Source organism: Ictalurus punctatus, chromosome 8 (genome assembly GCF_001660625.3).
Source record: "Ictalurus punctatus breed USDA103 chromosome 8, Coco_2.0, whole genome shotgun sequence".
Classification (NCBI taxonomy): domain Eukaryota; kingdom Metazoa; phylum Chordata; class Actinopteri; order Siluriformes; family Ictaluridae; genus Ictalurus; species Ictalurus punctatus.
This window is the reverse complement of record NC_030423.2, coordinates 13,611,840-13,633,265: the sequence shown is the minus strand read 5'-3', so window position 1 is coordinate 13,633,265 and position 21,426 is coordinate 13,611,840. Positions and strand designations below refer to the sequence as shown.

Genomic DNA, 21,426 nt, shown 5'->3' with positions numbered 1-21,426 from the left:
ATAAAATGAGTTGAGAGATCTAATCACAGATACATTAAACTAATTGGCAATACATATCAGAGAAAACTACTCTCATGCTTCCTAATTAATATGGATAATATTTACTATGGGATTTTGTGTGGTTCATATACACTGCCAGTCATCCGTATGTGGACTACTTACTTATTTATACAAATAATGTTTAAAAGCTTTCTTCCTACTTTTTTGAGGATAAGGCGGTGCTTTCTGAACTTATCATCTGAACTTAAAACAATCAATATTTTATAGGAGAAGTTGGACCAAAGAAAGTGAAAGAGAGGTCCAAACCACTGAAACGTTCTGGAATAGACACAACTGAGGTACACCTAAAAAAAAATTACTGTATATTTTGCTTTATTATTATTATTATTATTATTATTATTATTGTACATATAATTTTATGTTGCAAAAATTGTATGTGCTGTTTTCCTTTTTTTTTTTTAATGCTGACTACATTGCATATTCCTTTCTTTAGCTGCACAATTTCCATGGCATTGCCATAGGTTACTTGGCATGTGAAGACAATATCTTTTAGTCGAACTTTTAGTAGTCTATATCTGGTTGTATTTACATGCGCAGCTGCAGACAATACCCACTGGATCTAATAAAACTAGCGTTTTTTTTCTGTGGCCAAGGGCTGCAAGAGTTATCAAGCAACACTTTTGTTCCAATTTATCCCATACAGAATGAGGCTGGAGGATTGTGATTACCTTCAGGCAGGCTAAGAAAGAGTCAAAAGAGCATGAATCAAGGGAAGTGACAATCATCTGAAAATAATATGCATACAGGTTGGGATTCTCTACATATTTATTCCCAGTGACCTGCAGTTTATTAAGAGAAACACATGAGGTGAATCTGTTTCTTAGGAGGATAACACCCAGAAAATGCTGAAATTGGTACCAGATATGCTGCATTCAATCAAGAGATATATGGAACAGTGATAATGTATCTCAAAAGCACCAGGGACAAAAAAAAAAAAAAACCTCAAGATTTCTGTTTTAGACAGTTAAATCTGTGACTCACCTAGCATTATGAATCAGTAAGTTGACCTTACATGAAGTTAACAGAGAAAGTAAAAATCTATATATAGCATGTTTATAAGTATGTAGGGATTTGTATGTACAGATATATTGTTAGACCTCAAGTACAGGCCAACAAACAAAGCTATAATGACTTGAACAATTTCTTTCCCAATCCTCTGACCATGTGCTTCCCCTTTCCGTTTTGTTACCAACTCTGATCCAATTTAAACCATTTGGCAAAGTCTAAAACACAAGAGCTGTCTCACTGGACCAGCCCCCAGCCAAAATTCAGCCACAAATGACAACTGGAACCAAATGAAAGTGAGCAGTATGGCTGGAAGCCTCCTATGTTCTGTCCAGGGCACTAAGAGAAATTAGTCATCCATCAACATCAAGCTTGCACATGATCCATTTTGTATGTTTACTCATACAGACTTACCCCCAGAAAAGCTTTAAACACATTGTGCTAATGACTATCCACAGACCGTGAGTACTCTTTCTCACAACCTATTTGTCCCCAAGGTAACAAACTTCTGGACTGATCAGCTTTAAGCCACATGATAATTAGTTTGTTCAAAAAGAGGACAGCTCATTACAGCTTTGGTTGGTAAGGAAATGTTAAAGAAGGTCTCGTGGCATGCCAGTCACTTCTTCACTTGTCAACTCTTAATCATTAATGTTTTAATGAGGGCATCACTTCCTTGGCTGCTGCTGATACAGCTACAACAATGTAAGTGCTGAATTAAATATGCATACAAATTAGTAACAAGCCTAAACACACCACCAATGTTAACACAGTGTCAAATGTAATGAGATCCTTGTATAATAAGAAAAGCCTTTTGTAGTGTTTTAAGTACAGAACCACCATATAGTGAAAGTTCCCCCAAGAGCCATATAAGTGGTGGAAAGGGAGGGATAGGTATCTTAATGTGGGGTTAGAGTGCTTAAATGGTGGAGTGAAAATAACAATGAGTGGGGTGGAACCCACAACAGAAAAGTCAATATTTTTATCCCATGAGCCTGATCTGATCCACATGCCTCTAGACAGAACTTGTATAAAAAAAAAAAAAAATAGGCTCTCTTTAAGTGATAAAATCTCATCTAATGGAAAGCTCTCAAAGAGTAGTGCATAGTATTACTTTCACTAGACTGACCTTGATGTGTCCACCATTCCAGGTGACATAGCAACAGTAATGCTGATGTTGATGCTAATGTGTGTTGTTATATGAAAATAATCGATGACGGGGTAATGTGGGGCATTAACACCTTAAAGTTGGTTATTTTCCTACAACAGCAGTGTGAGGTAGGATAATGAATAAGTTTACAAATTTTTAGTTATATTTAATGTTGTGTTAAATTATATTTATATTTAATGCTGTGACACTTCCCTAAAACAAGTTAGTTCAGCTAAGAACAGCCATCCTTTTACCAGCCTCTCTTTATTTCCTGTCTCTTGAAGTTAATAAGACAAAATAATGCAGCTTCTCACGTTCCAAAAAAAAAAAAAAAAATTAAATCCCTGCAAAGTCCTCTATCCTAACTCTTGCTGACACTGGGTACTCCTTCCAAAAGCATCTCCTTACAGAAAAGTTCACCATATCAAGCATGTTTGGTATCCGCCATACAAGTCCCTGTAAACGAGCTGTTACTATAGAAATTACAAAGTGTTAAAATGAGCACATAATATAATAAACCTATAATATAAGTGAACAGAGCCATGCTGAATCAGGATCTCTGGCATAGCTCTTTCAGAGCAGAGCCTCTCACTGTACGTGCAAAAACTGCCATGATGCTAATCAAGCTTTGCCACGCTGTAGATCAGCTCATCTCGCCGGGTAAAGTGGGACTGTGTGAGAGATCACAGGCTCGCGCTTGATATCTGTCAGAGGACCATACACAGTCCAAGAAGTGGATTCATAGTCAAATGCTACTCAAGTGATGTTTGCAGCAAGCTCAGAGGACAAAAATACATCCTGTCATCTGTATTCGGAATTCAGTTTGTCCCACCATGACTGAACTTGCCTTTGATTCGTGTTTGCATATCCAATTTGGAACTAAGAGACTGCTCTCGAGTTCAAAAAATAATAAACTGAATTAATAAAGCCAAACGCAGACATTGCACATATTTATTCTGATATGCAGCTATGTTGTAATATTACTTTGGTCATTTTCCAAGCCCAAGCAATGGAGTGTTGCACTAGAGATGCCTTGGCAGCTATAACTCTTTAAAAATGCAAATTGGTGACTTAATCAGACATGGAAGGCATGGATTCTGCTAATTCTCACAAGAAGATACAAATTACTCTTTCACATATTGATGGCAGTCATGCCTTTTTTGTTTCAAAGTGTGTTATGGTCTTAATCAAACCCCAAGATAAACCTGAGTGCACACTTGCCTGGGATATTTGTTTATTCACTGTGTATACTTCATGGTAAAAATTATATTGTGACTAACTGAGCAAGAATAGGTAATATGCTTTATGAAATACATTTCTATAGTCAGAGTAAAACAAGATGTCCAACTGCAATACACTCAATTGAAAAAAAATCTGTGAACTGAATTTAATATAACAGTACGTATGTGTTTGTGCTTTAATGGAAAGCATTCCATTCTTACTATAGAGTTTAGAAATATTGAGAATATTGCAATATTTTGTGACTCATATTAGTCTGGTGTGGAAAAATGAATATTCTGTATATTGTTTTCATACTTTTCACTGCAATCAATATCTTGCTTTACATAAACACAGTAAATTACTTGTGGAACCCTGAGCCTAAAACCAGTACATCTATTTTCCACATTCCTTAAGGATCTATTTAATGGTACTAGCAATTAAATGAATCACAGGAGACCAGTGCACCCACCTTGACAAGCTCATAGTGCTGGATACCATTAAGCCCCACATCAGGATCGAAAGCTGAGGGTACCGGATAGCGGTTATTGATGGCTGTATTCTCGGGAATGGAGATGTTAATGACGGTAGACTGGAACAGAGGGGCATTGTCATTGATGTCTTCAATGAGGAAGCGAATCTTGACCAGGCGAAAGATCTCGTCGGGCAGCACAGCCACCTCAATCTCGTAGAAGCAGCGTTTCTCATTGAAGACGCCTGAGCACAGCTTCTCGCGGTCGATGCGATTTGATGTCGTGAAAATCTCGCCCGTACTGGACTCCACCCTCACCAAAGGAACCTCTCCCGACTTATAGACGGGTTTGAACTCCAAGGCTGAGGACAGCTTAACATTGGGGTCCAGGTTTAGGTCCAAGTCTTTGCGCAGGTTCCCGATGCGCACGTTCTCTGGCTGTTCCTCCTTCACCGTGTAATCCTTCTCCTGGGCCCAGCACAGCGACACCAGGCAGGTGAGGAAAAGCACCAGCACATGGGATTCACTCAACAAGTCCATGCTCAGAGTGGGTGGGGATTTGTCTTGGAAGGTCTGTAATTTCTATGGTAATAAGGGAAGATGAGAGAAGGGGAAAAGATAATTGTTGTATTACAAAACCATGTAACACACAATTACACATTTGGCTATAATTAGCATTCTTTTCACTACTCTTTTTTTCGTATATGACGTTTCACATCTTAACAAATGAGGAGATATAAAATCTTCGGATCATATTAACATTTAATGGTGTTAACCGTTTGCTCTCTACGTCAAATGATGACTGTATGGCCAAGGAACTGGTATAGGTTCACTTCACTTTGACAGCTGCCCTAATTAATGTTGTTAACCACTTTGAGGAAAATAATAATTAAAAAAATGTATAGCTATTTTTTGGCTATTTTCCAATTAAATGCCTCTAAAAAAAAACAGGGATCTAAAATACACCAATTACATATTTAGCTCTGTATAAGTTAAACCTGGAGCACACAGCACAGTTGAAAAATAATAATAATAATAATAATAATAATAATAATAATAATAATAATAAAAACAACAACAACAATAATAATACTAATCTTTATTTATATATCACCTTTCATACAAAAAGCAGTTTAAAGTGCTTTACAAAATGACAGTTATATAAAACAGTAAAAGGATAAATGGCAAAGGATATAACATGTAATGCAAGAAAAGCTTACTGTAAATACAACATCCAGCCATCCATCCATCCATTTTCTGTACTGCTTATCCTACACAGGGTTTTTAAACTTTTACACCCTGCAACTTTAACAATTAAAGTGAGCAAATAAAGGTAGATTACCTTAGACATGACATGCACTAATCTGAATGTTTCATTGCAGTGACAGTCAAGAGGAGGCTGTGTTAGGACTCTGCAGGGGGCTAAACTTCCTGAGTGTGTTTCCTGAGGTGCCTGGAAATTTAGTGACACATTACATCTTGTTGCAGGCTTTCTCACAACAGCACCAGTTGTGGCTGGTAGTTTTTGAAATAGGGAAAGCACAGCTGTCTTTCAGCAGACCAGCAGGTCCAGCAGCAAATGCGCTTGCAACTCAGCCACTAGTTAAACTAGCTAAATTTCACCATGAAATTTATGATGATAGTGACTAGCTAGATAGCTAGACCTATAAAAATTTCAGGGTCAGCACAGCACAGCATATGTGTTTTCTCAACCATATATTTTGATTCTGGCACATGGTTTATGCCGGTTGCCCTTCCTGATGCAACCCTCCCAATTCTCCAGGTTTGGCACTGAGAGTGCACTGAACCCTCCAGTGGCTGGGCCTGGTTCCCTGACCAGGAATTAATCCTGGGCCATGGCAAGGAGAGCACAGATAATCAAAAGTGCAGCAACAATATGAAACAATATTTAAAAAAAAAAAAAAAAAAAAAAAGAATATAAAAAACCCAAATGATGATAGAAAAGAAATACAGGGGGAACATGTTGCTCAGTTAATGGTATAGCTGTACTGATGATAACATATTTATAAAGGGTGTTTTCACACCTCGTTTGTTTGAGACCTCCAAACGCTCTCGGTTCAACGTGGATATGTGAACAAACCAAGTGATCTCAGACCCCCCTAAAAGGACCTAAAAGCGAACCAACTCCGGAGGTAGTCTGAGTACGGTTCGTTTGTTTGTCCATTTGTGGTTCGATTTCTTCACAATATGTAAAAGCAGTAAGGTCCCGGTCCGCTTTGTGTTTCGTTTCAACATGTGTACCTGGAGGCTTGCCATACCTGCAGCCATGTTCCGTCACTGCTGAAAACAACACGAAACCTTTAACTATGTCAGGTCACGGGGTTGTGTGGTCTCAGGAGGAGAGCTGTGCACTTATTGAAATTTGTAAAGAGGATTGCATTAAACACCAACTATCCTCAACACATAAGAACATAAGATTTTCTTTTGTTTTCTCAAAAAATGAAGGAAAGAGGCTATAACAGAACAGCACTACAATGCCGGATAAAAGTAAAAAACTATGACAGGAGTACATGAGCACCCATGATAAAATGCGTCCACTGAAATTAAGGATTCCTGTCCCTTCTATGATGACTTGGATGAAAATTTTGGGTGCAAGCTGGGGTCTAAATTGTGGTGTGAACAAGAAAGGGTCTGAGATCACTTCATTGCTGAAGAGGACCAAAAAAAGAACTGGGTTCTCTTTTGAGTCCACTATATTGTGAACACCAAAAGGACTGAGCTCACTTACGGCTGGTTTCCTTTCTGGTTCACTTTAAGTGAACTGGGTTTGGTTCTTTTAAAATGAACTACATGTGAAAACACCCAAAATGAGTGTATTTTATAGAATTACACACAATGCATTTATTTGATCACTTGACTAGGGGCCAGATCTGCTCCACGAGTAATTTTTCTCTGGCCACATACCATTCTTCAACATATACAGAACGTATTTAAAGCTATATTAGAATTATTTAGGACCTGTAAAAAAAAAAAAAGATAGTATTGAGTATATATTAGGAAAGTATTGAATTTTGTTCTACAATATATAACTACATACAGTCGATGTTCTCCTGCAAGAGTGTGTGTGTGTGCATCTGTGTGCGTGTATGTTTGTGTGCAGGTGACATCATCAAGCTCACAAAGTGAAAAATATACTCATGTGAACATGCACTGTGAAGCTGGGTTTCACAAAAACAGAGAGAAGTTATAATGTAAGTGAGGAATAATTGGTAGCATAAAGTGGAGGCACGTCTCTAGTTTCTATATCAGGGGTGTGGCTCCTGCTTGGTTGGAATGAAAACCTGCACCCACACCAACTCCTTGCGCATAAGATTGGACACCCTTGCTCTAGTTGACCATTACACTCTCAAACAGTATTTGCTCTGTGAGAATTTGACCATATCATATCTAATTGATGATCCTTGTCTAAGTAAGCAGAATTATCCCCTAGAAGATTACAAAGACATGTTTCTGAAGTATCCTGACTTGATTACTAAATTTGTATTTTCATGCTTCCTGTAAATGAGCTACATCAATCCTATCAGGTGAGTATATAAATAAATGTTGCCAGAGTGTCCAGGCCTTCACTATGTGTGGGGAAAAGTAATTGAAAACCAGTGGGGAAGATGCCTAACACTTCCAAAGTCTGGGTATTGTTACTTTTACAAAGTTTCATATGCTGTGCTATTTCTGTAAGAAAATGTGATTTGTGTAATTTCCCCAGATGCACTGAAAAGCCATTCTAGTCGAGTTTTCCTTCTACTAATCAAAGCAATGGCAACAATATGAAAGTTTAAAAAGTGCAATCTATGCATCTTTAATTCGCCAGACTCCAAAAAGCTTTGCCCCAAGAGTTGACGGATTCTTGCACTGCTTTTTGAAGGAAGGCTGCATTAAATATAACTTCAGCATATTAATGGTTCTAATGTGTGATGGTAGAACAAGAGCAGCAAGAATAAAACGTTCTTTTCTGAAAGTTTCATTAAATGATATTCAATAAATATTTAAAAGGGAGGAACACAAATAAATCTTCATGATTCATAACACTATTGTGATTAGTTATTTGTAGATTTAAGGAGCTTTAACGAACACTGGGGTGGACAAATCATAAATTCATTAGCAAGCCTATTCGGCAAATAGAAGCTTCCCAGTACGATGTGTTCATGACTGGGATAAAAGTGCCAGCTAACCTAACATAATAATGTAGGATGAGCTAGTTAGCTGTTTAAATGCATTAATACCAACTAAGAGAAATGAAGATGTGTATGATCGTGTAGCATGTTGTGTTTGTGCTCTCAACAAAAAGACAGAAATCAATTAGTGACCATGTTAGCTATGAGATGTGGTGATGTCTATTTGTATCATACTTAAAACATTTTAATTGAGACTCATTAATTTCTTTTGATAGTTTAACAGTGAGCTGACTGGATTCTACCAACACCAGCTCATGCCGCAGCTGATGTGCAGCATGTTGTGGGATTTCGAATGAATAGGATGCCTTAATTATATTTAAATATAGCTACATATCACATTTGTTTTGCAATCAATAAGGGATTTTTTTTTTCCAGGTTGTTAAACCTACATGTATTCTGAGCTTCTATGAATTAAAAACTGATAGACTGTACAAGAAATGTGATTGTCCTGGGCACCCAGACTACTGATGTCCATCTCTGAATCACATATTCCTGGCCTTGGTAGCAGACAGTCCAGCCATAAAGATTGGCTTCCTTTCATCAAATATGCATGATAAGTTGATGAAATGAGCATGACATTTCTGACTGAAATTCCATTGCCAAGCTCTCTGAAAAAAGGAAGACTTCTTTACATATATAGGGTCACAGAGCCTGTCTTGATGTGTGAGAACTGCAAACAGCGGTGAGCTCAGGTCTGTGCTGTCAGGACATGTTGTGTTACTCTGAGTGTGCGCTCTATAGCAGACCTCTGGAGAGACTCATTAAAGGTTTGCTGGATAGAAGAGCTGTGTTCACAGTATTTACATGGTAGTGATCAATAAGCAGCTTATTCTTTACACTGATTCACAAATTGGTAGCTCGGTGCAGTCCTTTGCAAAAACAAAACAAAACAAAACCAACAAAAAAAAACAACACATGGAGCTCATAATTTGCTTGGCTTTGAAGTTCAGACCTTTTTGTGGCCAGCAATAGTGAGCAATTATTATACACCTACTGTACTATGATAAGCCAGAAGCAGTCAGTCCGAGGCTATGCCCAACAAATGTATAATGAAGAGAACTTGCTGGTGATGGAACGCATTACAGTGTGGTGAATAAAAGATGAAAAGATGATCTAGATTCTTGAACATTGCTCTGTCTTACATTAAGGGTGGCACTGAAAAGCCTTTAAAATGCACTGAACATAACTGAAACCACTTTTAAACTTTCTGTTGTGAGCTATAGGATACAACACAATTCGAGATTTCTTGTTTCCTCAGTATATTCAACAATATCCAGAAACAATGACATATGCAGTCCTGCTGACTAGGGATGGGCGATATCTTATCGTTTGCAATATATCAGTCGAAATTCTCCCCACAATAAGAATTAGTCTCGCCGCGATAATAACGATAAAGCCTAGCTGATGACGTATTTCTGAGCTTGACGGTCTGTGACCCATTCGCAGCTCACGTGCAGAGCGAAAACAAGTATGGCAGAAGGCGAACATGAAGCTGAGGAGTTTATCACTGATCTATTACTTTTAGATCAATGTTTGTGATTCTGAGGCTCTCAAGACTGCATGCAGCTGTCACTTGTATCCAAAAGCAGTGGTAAGTGGTACTATATTTATATCGTCACTGATATCCATATCTCAATAAATACCAGAAAATATTGTGATACATTTTTATGTCAATATCGCCCATCCCTACTGCAGACGATATGAACCCATAATAGAACACAACAGTGCAGACAGAATATGCATCATAACACAGCATATGCTCAAAAGTGAGCACTGTTTAGCATTTTGTAAGAAGCTTTTCAGTCCGGGGACACAGAGCTGGGATTAGTCAATTCCACAAGGGAGCAAACATGCCATTCCTCCCCATATTTAGGGCAGTTTATCTTGTTGCAAAACATGTATAGCCATTTTACACTCGGGTTTCCTCTTGGGAATAACACTCAAAACTCCACCCCAGATAGATTTGCAGAGCTTTGAAGGTTCAACTTTCTCAATCTTTGAGAAACTTCCAGCTTGCCAGCGCATTGGGAGCTCGTGTCAAGAGAAATCACATGTGTCACTGAGGATGCTTTTTCTGCTTGCAATGGGTTCCGATGATCTATTTTGAGCGCTGGACCATGGAATCCACAGGGTAGGCAAAAGCCACCCATCCCTCTGGAGCCTGAGCCAAGGAACACACCAACTCCGTATCGCTTTACATGACAATGTGATGGACTGAGCTGCCTGTTTTTATTATGAGCCAAGCTGTCAAGGAAGAAAATATCTCCGCAGCCCCAGAGCATTTCAGCTTACATTGCAATGGGATGGCTGTTTTGAATAATTGTCTGTATGGTGTCTCCTGCCTCGGCAGCTGGGGTAGTGAATTCTGCATGATATTCAGAGATTATAACCTCTGAGTGAAGTCAGAATTGTAATTAAACCAAGGAGGCGCTGCACAGAATTATTAAAGGTGCTTATGGAAGTTAATCTGGGACAAGTGCCTAAAGCGTGTCACTCACTTCAACTTGTTCATTTTATCAGTCGAGCTTCATGCTCCCAATCGGTTTGAATGTACCTCATTTATTTGACATTTAAGCGTCTTATTTGAATTCACCCTCCACCTCCTGCCATCAGCAACAGGAGGCCATTCTCTGTCCTGCCAGCCGCCTCCCCTACCTTCTCTCCCTCCTCTCTACTCGGGATTTCAAGCTTCACATCCATGCGTGACTCTTTTTATTCATTATTCTGCTTTAACATTCCATGAATATAATAGAGGTAGCTATGAATTTCTAGTACAACCAAGTGGATAGCTATATTGTGCAAGGAAAGTTACACTTTTGCACTATATTTCAAATCAATGGTATAAAGACATATCCAAAATAGCATTGAAAACCCCTAATAGAGAGACAGAGTGAAGTTTAAAGGTTAAATCTGTTTCAAATATTGTAAAGTGCAGCCACAAAGTTGGTCTGCCACACTGATCAGAAAGCTTGTGCTTGATCAATAGAGAGGTATTAACATATTAAATAAGTTGTAAATCAAAAAGGATAAACAGATGTGGTTAATTCAGCAAAGTCGATTTATGGCTGTCAGCAATGATTATGCAGATGAAGAGCCATGTCAGCCGTTTGTGCAAAAGTTTTCATGCGGTGGACTAACAAAATAACTGGCCAACAGAAAAGCAAGTGGATATTTGTTTGGCCATTATGGCAAAGCATTAATCACAGTCAGGATTTTTACTGTGTTAATCTGACCTATAAATAATCTTTAAAAAACTTTTATTTTAATTTCTGAGACCAGCATCCATCAATTTACTGTGGGCAGCTTCCATAGGAAAACGTGTCAGCGTGCTGACATGCAATTTTATCGGATTAAATTTATTTGGACAGAGACTGCAAAAAGCCTAAAATTACCCCACAAGCTAAAGCAGATAGGACGTCCAAAGGCTGTTTCGCTTTCAGGCCAATGTTCCTTAGAGTTGTAATCATCACCCTCTCTTTAGTTCATTACCGCAAAAAAAGGGTTATTTCTAAAATAGGACTTATTTCACCTTTAATAAAGGATGTCATAAAATGACACAAGCAGACTTTTTTAATGTCTGTATGGCCTGGTAGAAAATGCACAAAATAAATCATAATGGTCACAGTGTTACAGTTTAAAATCGTCATTTTCCCTTGAAGATCTATGCAAGCTGAAATGAATTGTTCTAGGCCTGTGAAATTCCCTGAATATAAAGCCTTTATCCCCACACATATATAACATGCTAGTTAATTTATCACATTTCCCATCGATCATAATTTATTTATAAATGTAATCCATTATTTGCTTGATAAAATGAAAAACGTCACATCTGCATTGTCCCTTGTAATCTATTTATCTACTTATGACCACAATGGGACAAAAGTGATCTGTCAGTAGAGGGCACTCAAATGGTGGGGATGAGATCAGGATTAGCATAGTTATATTTGAGAATTTTGAAGTTGAAAGAGAGCAGATTAATCATAAAACATACTTAGCATTTCAAAGTATCATCATACCACTGGAAACCGGAACAGCACTACATCTATAACAATGTCAGTCAACTCCAGTATTAAATGCTGTTTAATAAAAAAATGTTTAAAAAAAATCTGATAATTAACCCTTCAAGTGACATTGTACGCAACTCTTAGAAAGCTTTTGATACACCGCATGTACTGATGTTTAACATGTTTGTAGCTTTCTGACATTTCAAAATGAATTAAAATGTCCAAAAAAAAAGTTATGTGCCTTTATATAAGAACAGTTTTTCCACTGTGGAAGACAAAATGTCATATGTCATGTGATGTAATTGACTGCTTCCTTTATGCAGTAACATCAGGGAATCAACACTGTCAGAAAAAGATACTGTACAGATACACATTTGTTCTGTCAGCATAAATGTAACCTTGTGTTCCCTTAAGGTACAAAGATGTATCTTAAATAACTTTTAAAGGTGTATTACATTCACTTTCTCTGGTATAAAAGACATACACTTGAGGCTACATCCCCAGCTTCTGTAGCCAGAATGACAGTATGGTGGTGGTAATAACAACAGGTTTCCTATACTAAAACTTGGGTTATACTTTCCGGATTTGAAACTGAAGTTCATACTGATCTTTTTTTGTTTGTTTGTTATTGTTGTTTATTTTTTTTAATTATTTTTTTTTTTTACATTCTATCAACGCAAATCAACTAATTCCTGGAAGTAATGACATGCAGACAATAAAGTGAGAAAGCGTCTGTAAGTTAAATCTGTGGTTAGATAAGCGCCTTGGATTCGGGTCTAGTTGAAATATAAAATATCTAAAAGTACAACTTGACTAGATTTTTGTAGTGTCAACAAGACACCCCAACTAAGAGGCACTGCAATGGTTCGAGAGTTTTACTAAACATACAGAATTTGAATGACTGTAGATATGCCTTCTTTATGTAAACATTATTGTTTTGTCTCAATGTGCTCTGGAGATTGCAGCACTGGTTCACTAATCTAGAATAAAAAAATTAAAAAAAATATATATATATATATATATCGCATGGTCATATTTAAACTGGAAGACTGTCAGGGATGTTTAGCGTGAGAATGGAGCCGGATCCTCCGGAAAACCCCCTCAGCGGCCCGGTTACAGTGACGCACCTTCGGCACCTGAGTAGTCCATGTTTAACTACAGACTTCTCTTGGATCGCAGTTCTACAGCTTAATTCTACACTTTTCTCACCGCAATTCTACAGCTTTTTTACAGATTGGTTTCAGAGATAAACATCAGTGGCAGCCTAAAGCACACTACATCAATTATCAATAAAAATTGTTTTTTATTTCTCCTTAATTACAAGCCCCAGGTTAGTACGGGATTCTTGGGATACATTTTATAGCAATGTTTTCTTTCTTTCTTATTTATTTATTCATTTCTCTAAACAAAGTAAGCTGTGTAATATGCAACTGATGCCATGTAGCTGTTTTTTTTATGTTTGTTTGTTGGTTTGTAAGTTGCTCAACATACATAGGTTACGTGCACATTCCACTTTAACTTTGTTTTCCATTCCGACTCTCCGTTATTCTGCTGTAAATAACATAATATGATGTCGATGGCTTTGGCGCCAGGTGTCTTTCTTGAAACAGGATTTATGCGTTACACAAATGGTAAGCATTGGGTTTTCAGCTATTCCCTAGAAGGTAGATATTTTGAATGGAGAAAACGCGGGATGTTTGGTCGATTCTAGTTCAATAGACTAAAAAGAGAAATAAATTAATTGACGGTACGCACAAGAGGAAATACCGGCTGTTTTTCTTAATCCTGGGCAAACCAGATTAAGATTGCATCAAAGGAATGAAATAACGTGAGTGAGATCGTGTTTGCACGTACGCATTTCACTTGTGTTAACAAAAGTAGATGCATAAGATTCAGAAAAAGTCGTATATTCACGCCGGTTAGATGCGTCCCAGCTATAAGGTCCATTTTTGAGAGCTGGGATTTGCCGTTAGTTAGGATAAAGCAAGCAAGCGCCAAAAAAAAAAAAATCCCATCCGATTATTTTGGCTATAATTAATGCCTAATTAATATCAAAGATGCTGCTTACCTTTGCGTTTGGGGCAAATTTTGGGGGAAAAACTCTTCTTAATTCGCGTCACGCAGCAGCATCGCCGTTTAGGAGATGAAGTGCCGTGAAGCCGAGACTCAAGTGGAGTGAAATAGGAAAGGGGGGAAATCAAGGAGAAGATCAAGCAGCTTGAGTCGGTATCCAGCTAAAAAGCACCATGCGTGTCCTTTAAAAAAAAGAAGAAGAAGAAGAAGAAGAAGAAGAGGCAAAGTCTACGGTCCACAAGAGCGGCGTTGGAAGCCTCGCGCTTTACTTTTCCCCTGTAATTCCTCCTCCTCCTCCTCCTCAGACGGATGGACTCGACTGCTTTCAGTTCAGCACTCTCACTCACACTGATGCTCCGAGTCGCTTACTCAACACGCAACACTTCTGAATGGAGGGGAGGGGAAAAAACTGGGGAAGAAAGGAAAAGGAGGGAGAAAACAACTCATCATTGGAAACAGGGGAGTCTTCCGGGCCACACGGGGATAGTTTGAGTGAATTATTGTGTCTGACGCACGAGTACGCACTGCTGAGATGCGCTGAGAGCATAGCGCGTTCTCTCGCCTGGCACGCTCACTGTTTTGGGGGAACGAGTCATAATTAAACGCAGAATGGATGTGAACATGGACTGCTGTCAGCGCTCGCTCTTCCCAAAAGAGGAGGATGAAAGTGGTGCAGCATCACTCGCTCGCTCACTCACTTACTCACTCACACACTATCTGACTCGCTGCGACGTTGCGCGACTCAGTCGGCTTATTTTTGTGGACACGCCCCTAGCGCTGCTGACTCCTTGAGTTCCCGGATGACGTCGGCATACCGGGGCGGGGTCACGTCTGAGCGTCTCCGCCCCATCATGTAAAAGCCGCACTGCTGCTGGAGACTGTGGCTCACTTCGTGGAAGAGGGGGCAGTGTTGGTTTGGGGAAAAATGGTCACTTCTGCCAGCAGGATGTGTCGTTATTTATAAATTCTCTAAACTCTTAAGTTATCATTTGTTATTATCATCCCTTAAAACTGCTTGGATGAGCATGCACAAGTATGGATATTAATTCAGAATTAATTTTCTCTTTTTGTCTCTATCTTTTTTTTTTTTTTTTTTTTTTTTTGCACACCTGATGATTGAAGCCACTGGCATTTGAAAATTCATTCATTTTCAGTTGGTGCTTTATTCTGGTCAGGCTCATGGTAAATCTATTTGGAACCCTGAGTGCAAATCAAGAATACACTCTGAATAGGACACCAGTCCATCGCATATTTTAGCAGGTGAGAGGAAAACGGAGAACCCACAGGAAAGCCTAATGGACATCGGGAAAACAAAGAAAACTCCACACATACCGTAACCAAAGCTCAAGATTTAAACCATGCCATTAATGTTTAAAAACTGACGTTATTTAATGTGCTGAAGGTCAACCTACACCCTGCACCATAACTCTCATGGTCTCACGTTCAATAAAGGTCATTCGCTCACTATGTAAACATTAATCTCACCAAAAATGTTTGTAAAACAACCCAGTAACCCATTCGTCCATTTTCTGTACCTCTTATCCTGCACAAGGTTGTGGGGAGCATGAAGCCTAATCCAGGGGACTTGGGGCACAAGGTGGGGGAAACCCTGGAGGGGTGCCAACCGATAACACAATCGCACACACACTTACACACTTCTGAAAATTTAGATATGCCAATCAGCCTACAACCTATGTGTTTGGACTGGGAGAGGAAACCGGAGTACCCGAAGGATACCCCCAAAGCACGGGGAAAACACACAAATCTGTGCACACCAGTTGGAAGTGGCAATTGAGCCCTCAACCTCAGAGGTGCGACGTGCCCCCCCATTTTCATGAATGAATTAATGAATCCATTAATTAACATCCTGAACGACAGCAGGTCACTGTATATTTTTGGCAGATGGGAGGAAACTGGAAAATCTAGAAAAAAAATGTGTGGACATTGGGAAAACATACTAAATGCTACATAGACAATATCCCCAGATTATGATTATAGGCTGGAACATAAATAAGAAGTGATCACTCCATAAATCTTCATTCATCTTCAGTAACTGTTTTATCCTGGTCAGTGTCACATTGGATCTGGATTCTAACCAAGGAACAATGTGCGCAAAGCTGACATACACCCAGGATGGGACATCCCAGGGCATAATACACAGACATTCACAGACTCAGTCACACCTAGGGGAAATATAGTGTAGGTAATCGACCTACCGGGATGTTTTTGGAAAGTGGGAGTAAACCAGAGAACCCCCACAGAGACACTAAGAGAAAATGTGAAACTCTGTACAGACAGTAACCTGAGATCCGGATCGAAAACAGGATCCTGGGGCTGCAAGGCAGCAATGCTACCCATTTGTAAATTGAGGTTATGTAACCTCTGAGGGATAGTGTGTGTGCCCGCAATATGTGATTCATCTAAAATGGAAGTATAGACCTGTCTAATAATGTGTCTACTACATAGTGTATACTTTATATGTTTTAGGTAACTATTATTTAATGCACATAGTGAACATGCACCATGCATCATAGCTCTCATGGTTTCATTCAATAAAGGTCATTCCCTCACCATGTAGACACTGATTACACCATAAATTTTCACACACAATCACTAATATGTTACAAATCACAAGCAACTGCAAGTTGCCTCAAGCATATTTTATAAGCAGTGGCTATAACCTCAGTAACATTAGCTGCCTGTTCTTCACCTGTTATACTACAGATTTGTATACTGTACCCTGTTCAATATGTGCTCTTGCAGCTTTTAAATGATAGATTAAAACCTCAATGGAGGTTATGTATTTCTGTGGAAATGTGCACAGCATCTTTGAACGATGCTGGGCAAACTATTTAGATATAATATACAGTATCTTGACTCAGCACCAGAAGAATGACCTGCAACCAGCTTATCACTGTATTCACTGAGAATTCCACTGTCAATATCCACTGTCAACTGTCAACATTTTGAATTTAAGTTGAGATTTAACTGAATACTGACCTCATAATCTATTTAATGTGGAGAAATGATCAACCACTTATAGCAATAGGTCCAGTAGGGGGCTGATGAGAATATTCAGTGACAAAATTTTTCCTACAAAATCACCCTGTGAAGTCAATGCCTGTATTTCTTATGCGGGAAAACTGACATTTTTGAAGATTTTAAAGTAGTGAGCTCTGTTTCATTTTAAGGTCATGTGGTTATCCCATTCCCACAGCTTAAAGGGTTTGATCACTTCATATTTTTTAAGATTCATGCTTTATGACACTGAAGGACTTCTCTGAGGCATGTTAAAGAAATGCAAATCTGAAAGGCTTAAAGCAATGTAAAAGGCACAAAACAGCTCATGAATAATGCAGAGGGTTATTTTGCTACTCAAAATGAACTTTCATAGTAACTGGTTATGCATTTGTGATAGGGTTATAGAATCCAACACACACACACACACACACACACACACACACACACACACACACACACACACACACACACACACACATACACACACACACACACACACACGCACGTGACAGCTTAAATAGTGTGGCTGCTTCTTTTGGGACGTGATGAAATGGACAAGTAGTGTATTTGCTAACTGCTACAGAATGGCCTTCAGAAAACATGGAACGATTATATACTGTACATGTATGTGATTGATATTTTTCTATCAGTGCTGTTGTCCTTGGTGCTTCAACTACACAGATTGTCTTTCAATGGGCACTTTGACAGGCATCCTCTGCTATCTTAGCCAAGGAACTTTTTGTGACACTCAATACCTCGAATGTCTAGATTTCTCAGCATTGTATGAAGGACAGAGTTGGTATAAACTGACATCTAACAAGGAAGACAATTTCCCTAGTGTCATTTGTCAAAATCTCTCCAGTTCTTTCCAGGAAACAAGACTTCATTTAGTATGTCTACGTTCCCTAATGAACTAAAAGAATGACACCGTTTGCCTGTTATTTCTGCACTGTATCATATAAAGCAAGTGTGCTGCTTTATATACAGTGTGATGTGTATGTGTTTTTTTAGCATACAAAGTAACATTATGTTCAGTATACTTTCCTACCTTATTCATTTCTTTTGCTTCTTTCTCTCCATGTCCTACTTGATTGACCCATGTCAATAAACTCATTTAGACAAACCCTGCTGGGCTATTTTTTAGATTAGATTCAGCAGTGAATGGAGGTTCCTCTTGGCATAGAAAGCAGAAGGCTGTGACTACTCATTGGCAATCAGATCGAAACAACATGTGTAGTCAAGGTGAGTACATAGTGAGCTAATTGCACCTCTTGCACTAAACCCTAAACCAATGCTTGTACTGCTTAAATAATTTCTTTAATGTAATTAAAAGTGATTTACAGTAGAAATCTCTTTATCAACATTGTATGAGACCCATGCGGTAAGCTTAGTGCAAATCTTTCTTTACCTCTCCCTACAGATATGATCAACTTAGCTTTTCTGTATGCCTTAATCTGCATGCTGTTGGCACCGCTCCCTGATCCATGAGTCATTATGAACAGCAAGAAGAAAAAAAATCATTGAAGAAAAGAACACACTAATATACCTTATCAGTCTGGCACAGCTGGGCAGGGATCGCTGCTGAGGGCTGCAGAGGTAAATTGCAAGGTGTGCCTCAGTGTATTAACATTCAGGTTCTTTCAGAGAGGATTGATCTCTGCCTGCTATAATACATGCCCATGTATTATCCCATCTGTCTCTAAAGAAAGACTTGCTTCTTTCTCTCTTTACAGTGCTCAATAGCCACTCAAAACCTGACTTGCTACACCAATGAGCATTACTGTAGCATTATTTCTTTTCTTTTTACTTTCAAAGTTGAAACTTTGAGAAAGATGGGTCAACTAAAGATACTGATGGGATATTTGTGTGGCACAACTTTCACATGGTCAAATTAATTTTGGCAAAACAATGAAATGTTTCTTTTTTGCATGTATCTCAACCAAAAATAGTTCTAGCATTATAAAGTCTCTCCAAGAGTGGAATTTTTTTTTTTTTTTTTACATTTAATATACCATTCCAATTCCACAGACATGGCCCACCCATCTGTCAATTTATAATCTAAACTATGTATGGAGAAATACAGGGTGTTCCGATAGTCTCTATACATTTGGGACTATGTATGCCAGCACCACATTGGTTGTGCCTTTGTCATTGGATGTTTGTGGTTAAACTGATGTTCTCAGTTGGTCAGCAACACTTTCAGTCCTTTTGAATATGTTAATAAGTTTGGCAACAGTATTGTGTGTGATGTGCTTGCCATGTTTTCTGTTAAAGCCCATCACAACCTTGTGACAGCTTCCCGATCCAACCATAAGAATGATTTCAATACGTTTTTCTTTTGTCAAAGGCCTTCTTAAAGGCCATCCAAATTATATATATATATATATATATATATATATATATATATATATATATATATATATATATATATATATATACTGTGCAAAAGTCTTAGACACCCTTTTTTTTAGTATAATTATTGTTATTATTTGTTGCTGCATTTGTTAAACTGGCTCCTTACTCAACATGATATTTGCAGGCAGACAGCCAAGTTGAGGTTAAAAAGTAGGAAAACATCTCCATGTCACTTTCATAAAATATTTGTTTTCTTAAAGCAGACATGTCAAAGTATGTTATTGGCAGAATAAATTTCAAATTTCACAGTTTTTGGCTGTTTTTCAGAATTTAGCTGTAACCACACCTAATGCGGTTTCCCAGACTGCCACATATTCATGTTTGTTTAACTACTTTTCATTAATTTAAGTTCCAAATAAAAGCAAATCTGCTTTAGTCGAGGCGGGTGAATCCACTAGTGTAACACATTTATTTTTCTTCATGATTAAATAAACCTCAGTCGACCTGCATCTCCTTTTATCTCCTGCCAGGATAAATCTCTATGGAAACAATATGGAGTGGAACTTAGGGAGGACTGAATAGTTACCGCCTATGTGCTGCCTTTGTGCTATCACTTATTGAACAAGATGAACAAAGATGCGGAGGAGTCTGAGGGGGCGAAGGAGTTATAAATCTTGACCTTTGCTTTCAAAACATGCAACATTCATGGCCCTGGTTCATGGTGCAGCAGCAGACTGGCATTCAAAAGCAAGTGCCCTTCAGGCATGATGATCGTCTGTTAAGAGGAAGTGCAGAATGTAAACAAAAAGTCTGATTCAATATATTCGGGGCCATGAATTTATGAAAGGTATGCTTTGGTTTTTGATTTGAAAAAATGCAACAATTTAAGCCACCTTCACTACACTTAAGCATTGGAGAGAAATAAAGACAAGTGAGATGGAGAGAACTCTGTGTACTCCCATCTGTATTTTCAAATGTCAATGAGTGCTGCCGTCAGGTGAGTTGTGTGGGAGTGTGATGGGTAATAAGTAGATCATTGAGGGGGTGGGGGGATCAGCATTTGCATTGTCAGACCGTGTTGGCTCTCTGTCCATAATGTGGCATCTCAGGCAGATGAGACGAGAATGCATTGTATGAACATTGGACCAGAATGAATTACCAGAGATAGGTCACCTCAGTAATGGCTCGGGTAAGAGATTGTTGGTTGTTTGTCAGGTGATCAAGGTTTACATGCAGAAGATCTATGTTATGTCTATGAGGTCACAGGGTCAGACTGATAGAGATGATCCATTTGACCTGAGCTGAACCTTAATACATACCAAGTTAATGTACAACAGCACATGTCCTCAACAGATTAAATGGGATTATTGTATTTTGTATTAGTTTCTATGGATTTGGAAGGTTTTTTTTTTTCATTTGAGAAAGCAAAATAAATTAGTTGCATTAATGCAAAATTTGCATTAATTAATTGATTGAATATTTATGTGAGACCCATAGTATCAAGTTCAGAACACATGGGCCCTGATTTCTCCCCTTACACGAATCATAAATAGGCGAACATACATACACACATTTTTTTTTGGTTGGGGTGGGGGTGAGGATGTGTGTGAAATATATGTGATTTTATCATAATTATGTTACAATGAATTGCTTTTCATGCAGTGTACGATTTGTGAGTTGAAGATGGAAGATTATAAAACGATTGAACTTTGCTTCCAGTTTGCACTCTTTAAAAAAGGTTTGGGGGTTCCTTAGTTCTTTCCTCAGGGAAGACAATTAAACATTTATTTTTCAGAAAAAAAAGACAGCCTTGCATGTTCAATTTGCATGAAAATGCATTTCTGAAGCTGTATCAAGCGTGATTCATGGAAGAGA

The 21,426-nt window shown here is 38.4% G+C and overlaps 1 protein-coding gene across 2 annotated transcripts in view; it reads right to left on the bottom strand.

Annotated features, from left to right (window-relative positions):
* Nucleotides 1-14,858, bottom strand: part of pcdh11 (protocadherin 11) — a 210,707-nt gene extending 195,849 nt beyond the window's left edge. For both annotated transcript variants that reach the window (XM_017475170.3, XM_017475171.3), the window contains exons 1-2: nt 14,171-14,858; nt 3,906-4,487 (exon numbers count right to left, since the gene is read on the bottom strand). In XM_017475170.3, coding sequence (XP_017330659.1) covers nt 3,906-4,445 — 540 coding nt within the window. In that variant the 5' untranslated portion in view covers nt 4,446-4,487; nt 14,171-14,858. The remainder of the gene's footprint in view (nt 1-3,905; nt 4,488-14,170) is intronic.
* Between the last annotated feature and the right edge of the window lie 6,568 nt (nt 14,859-21,426).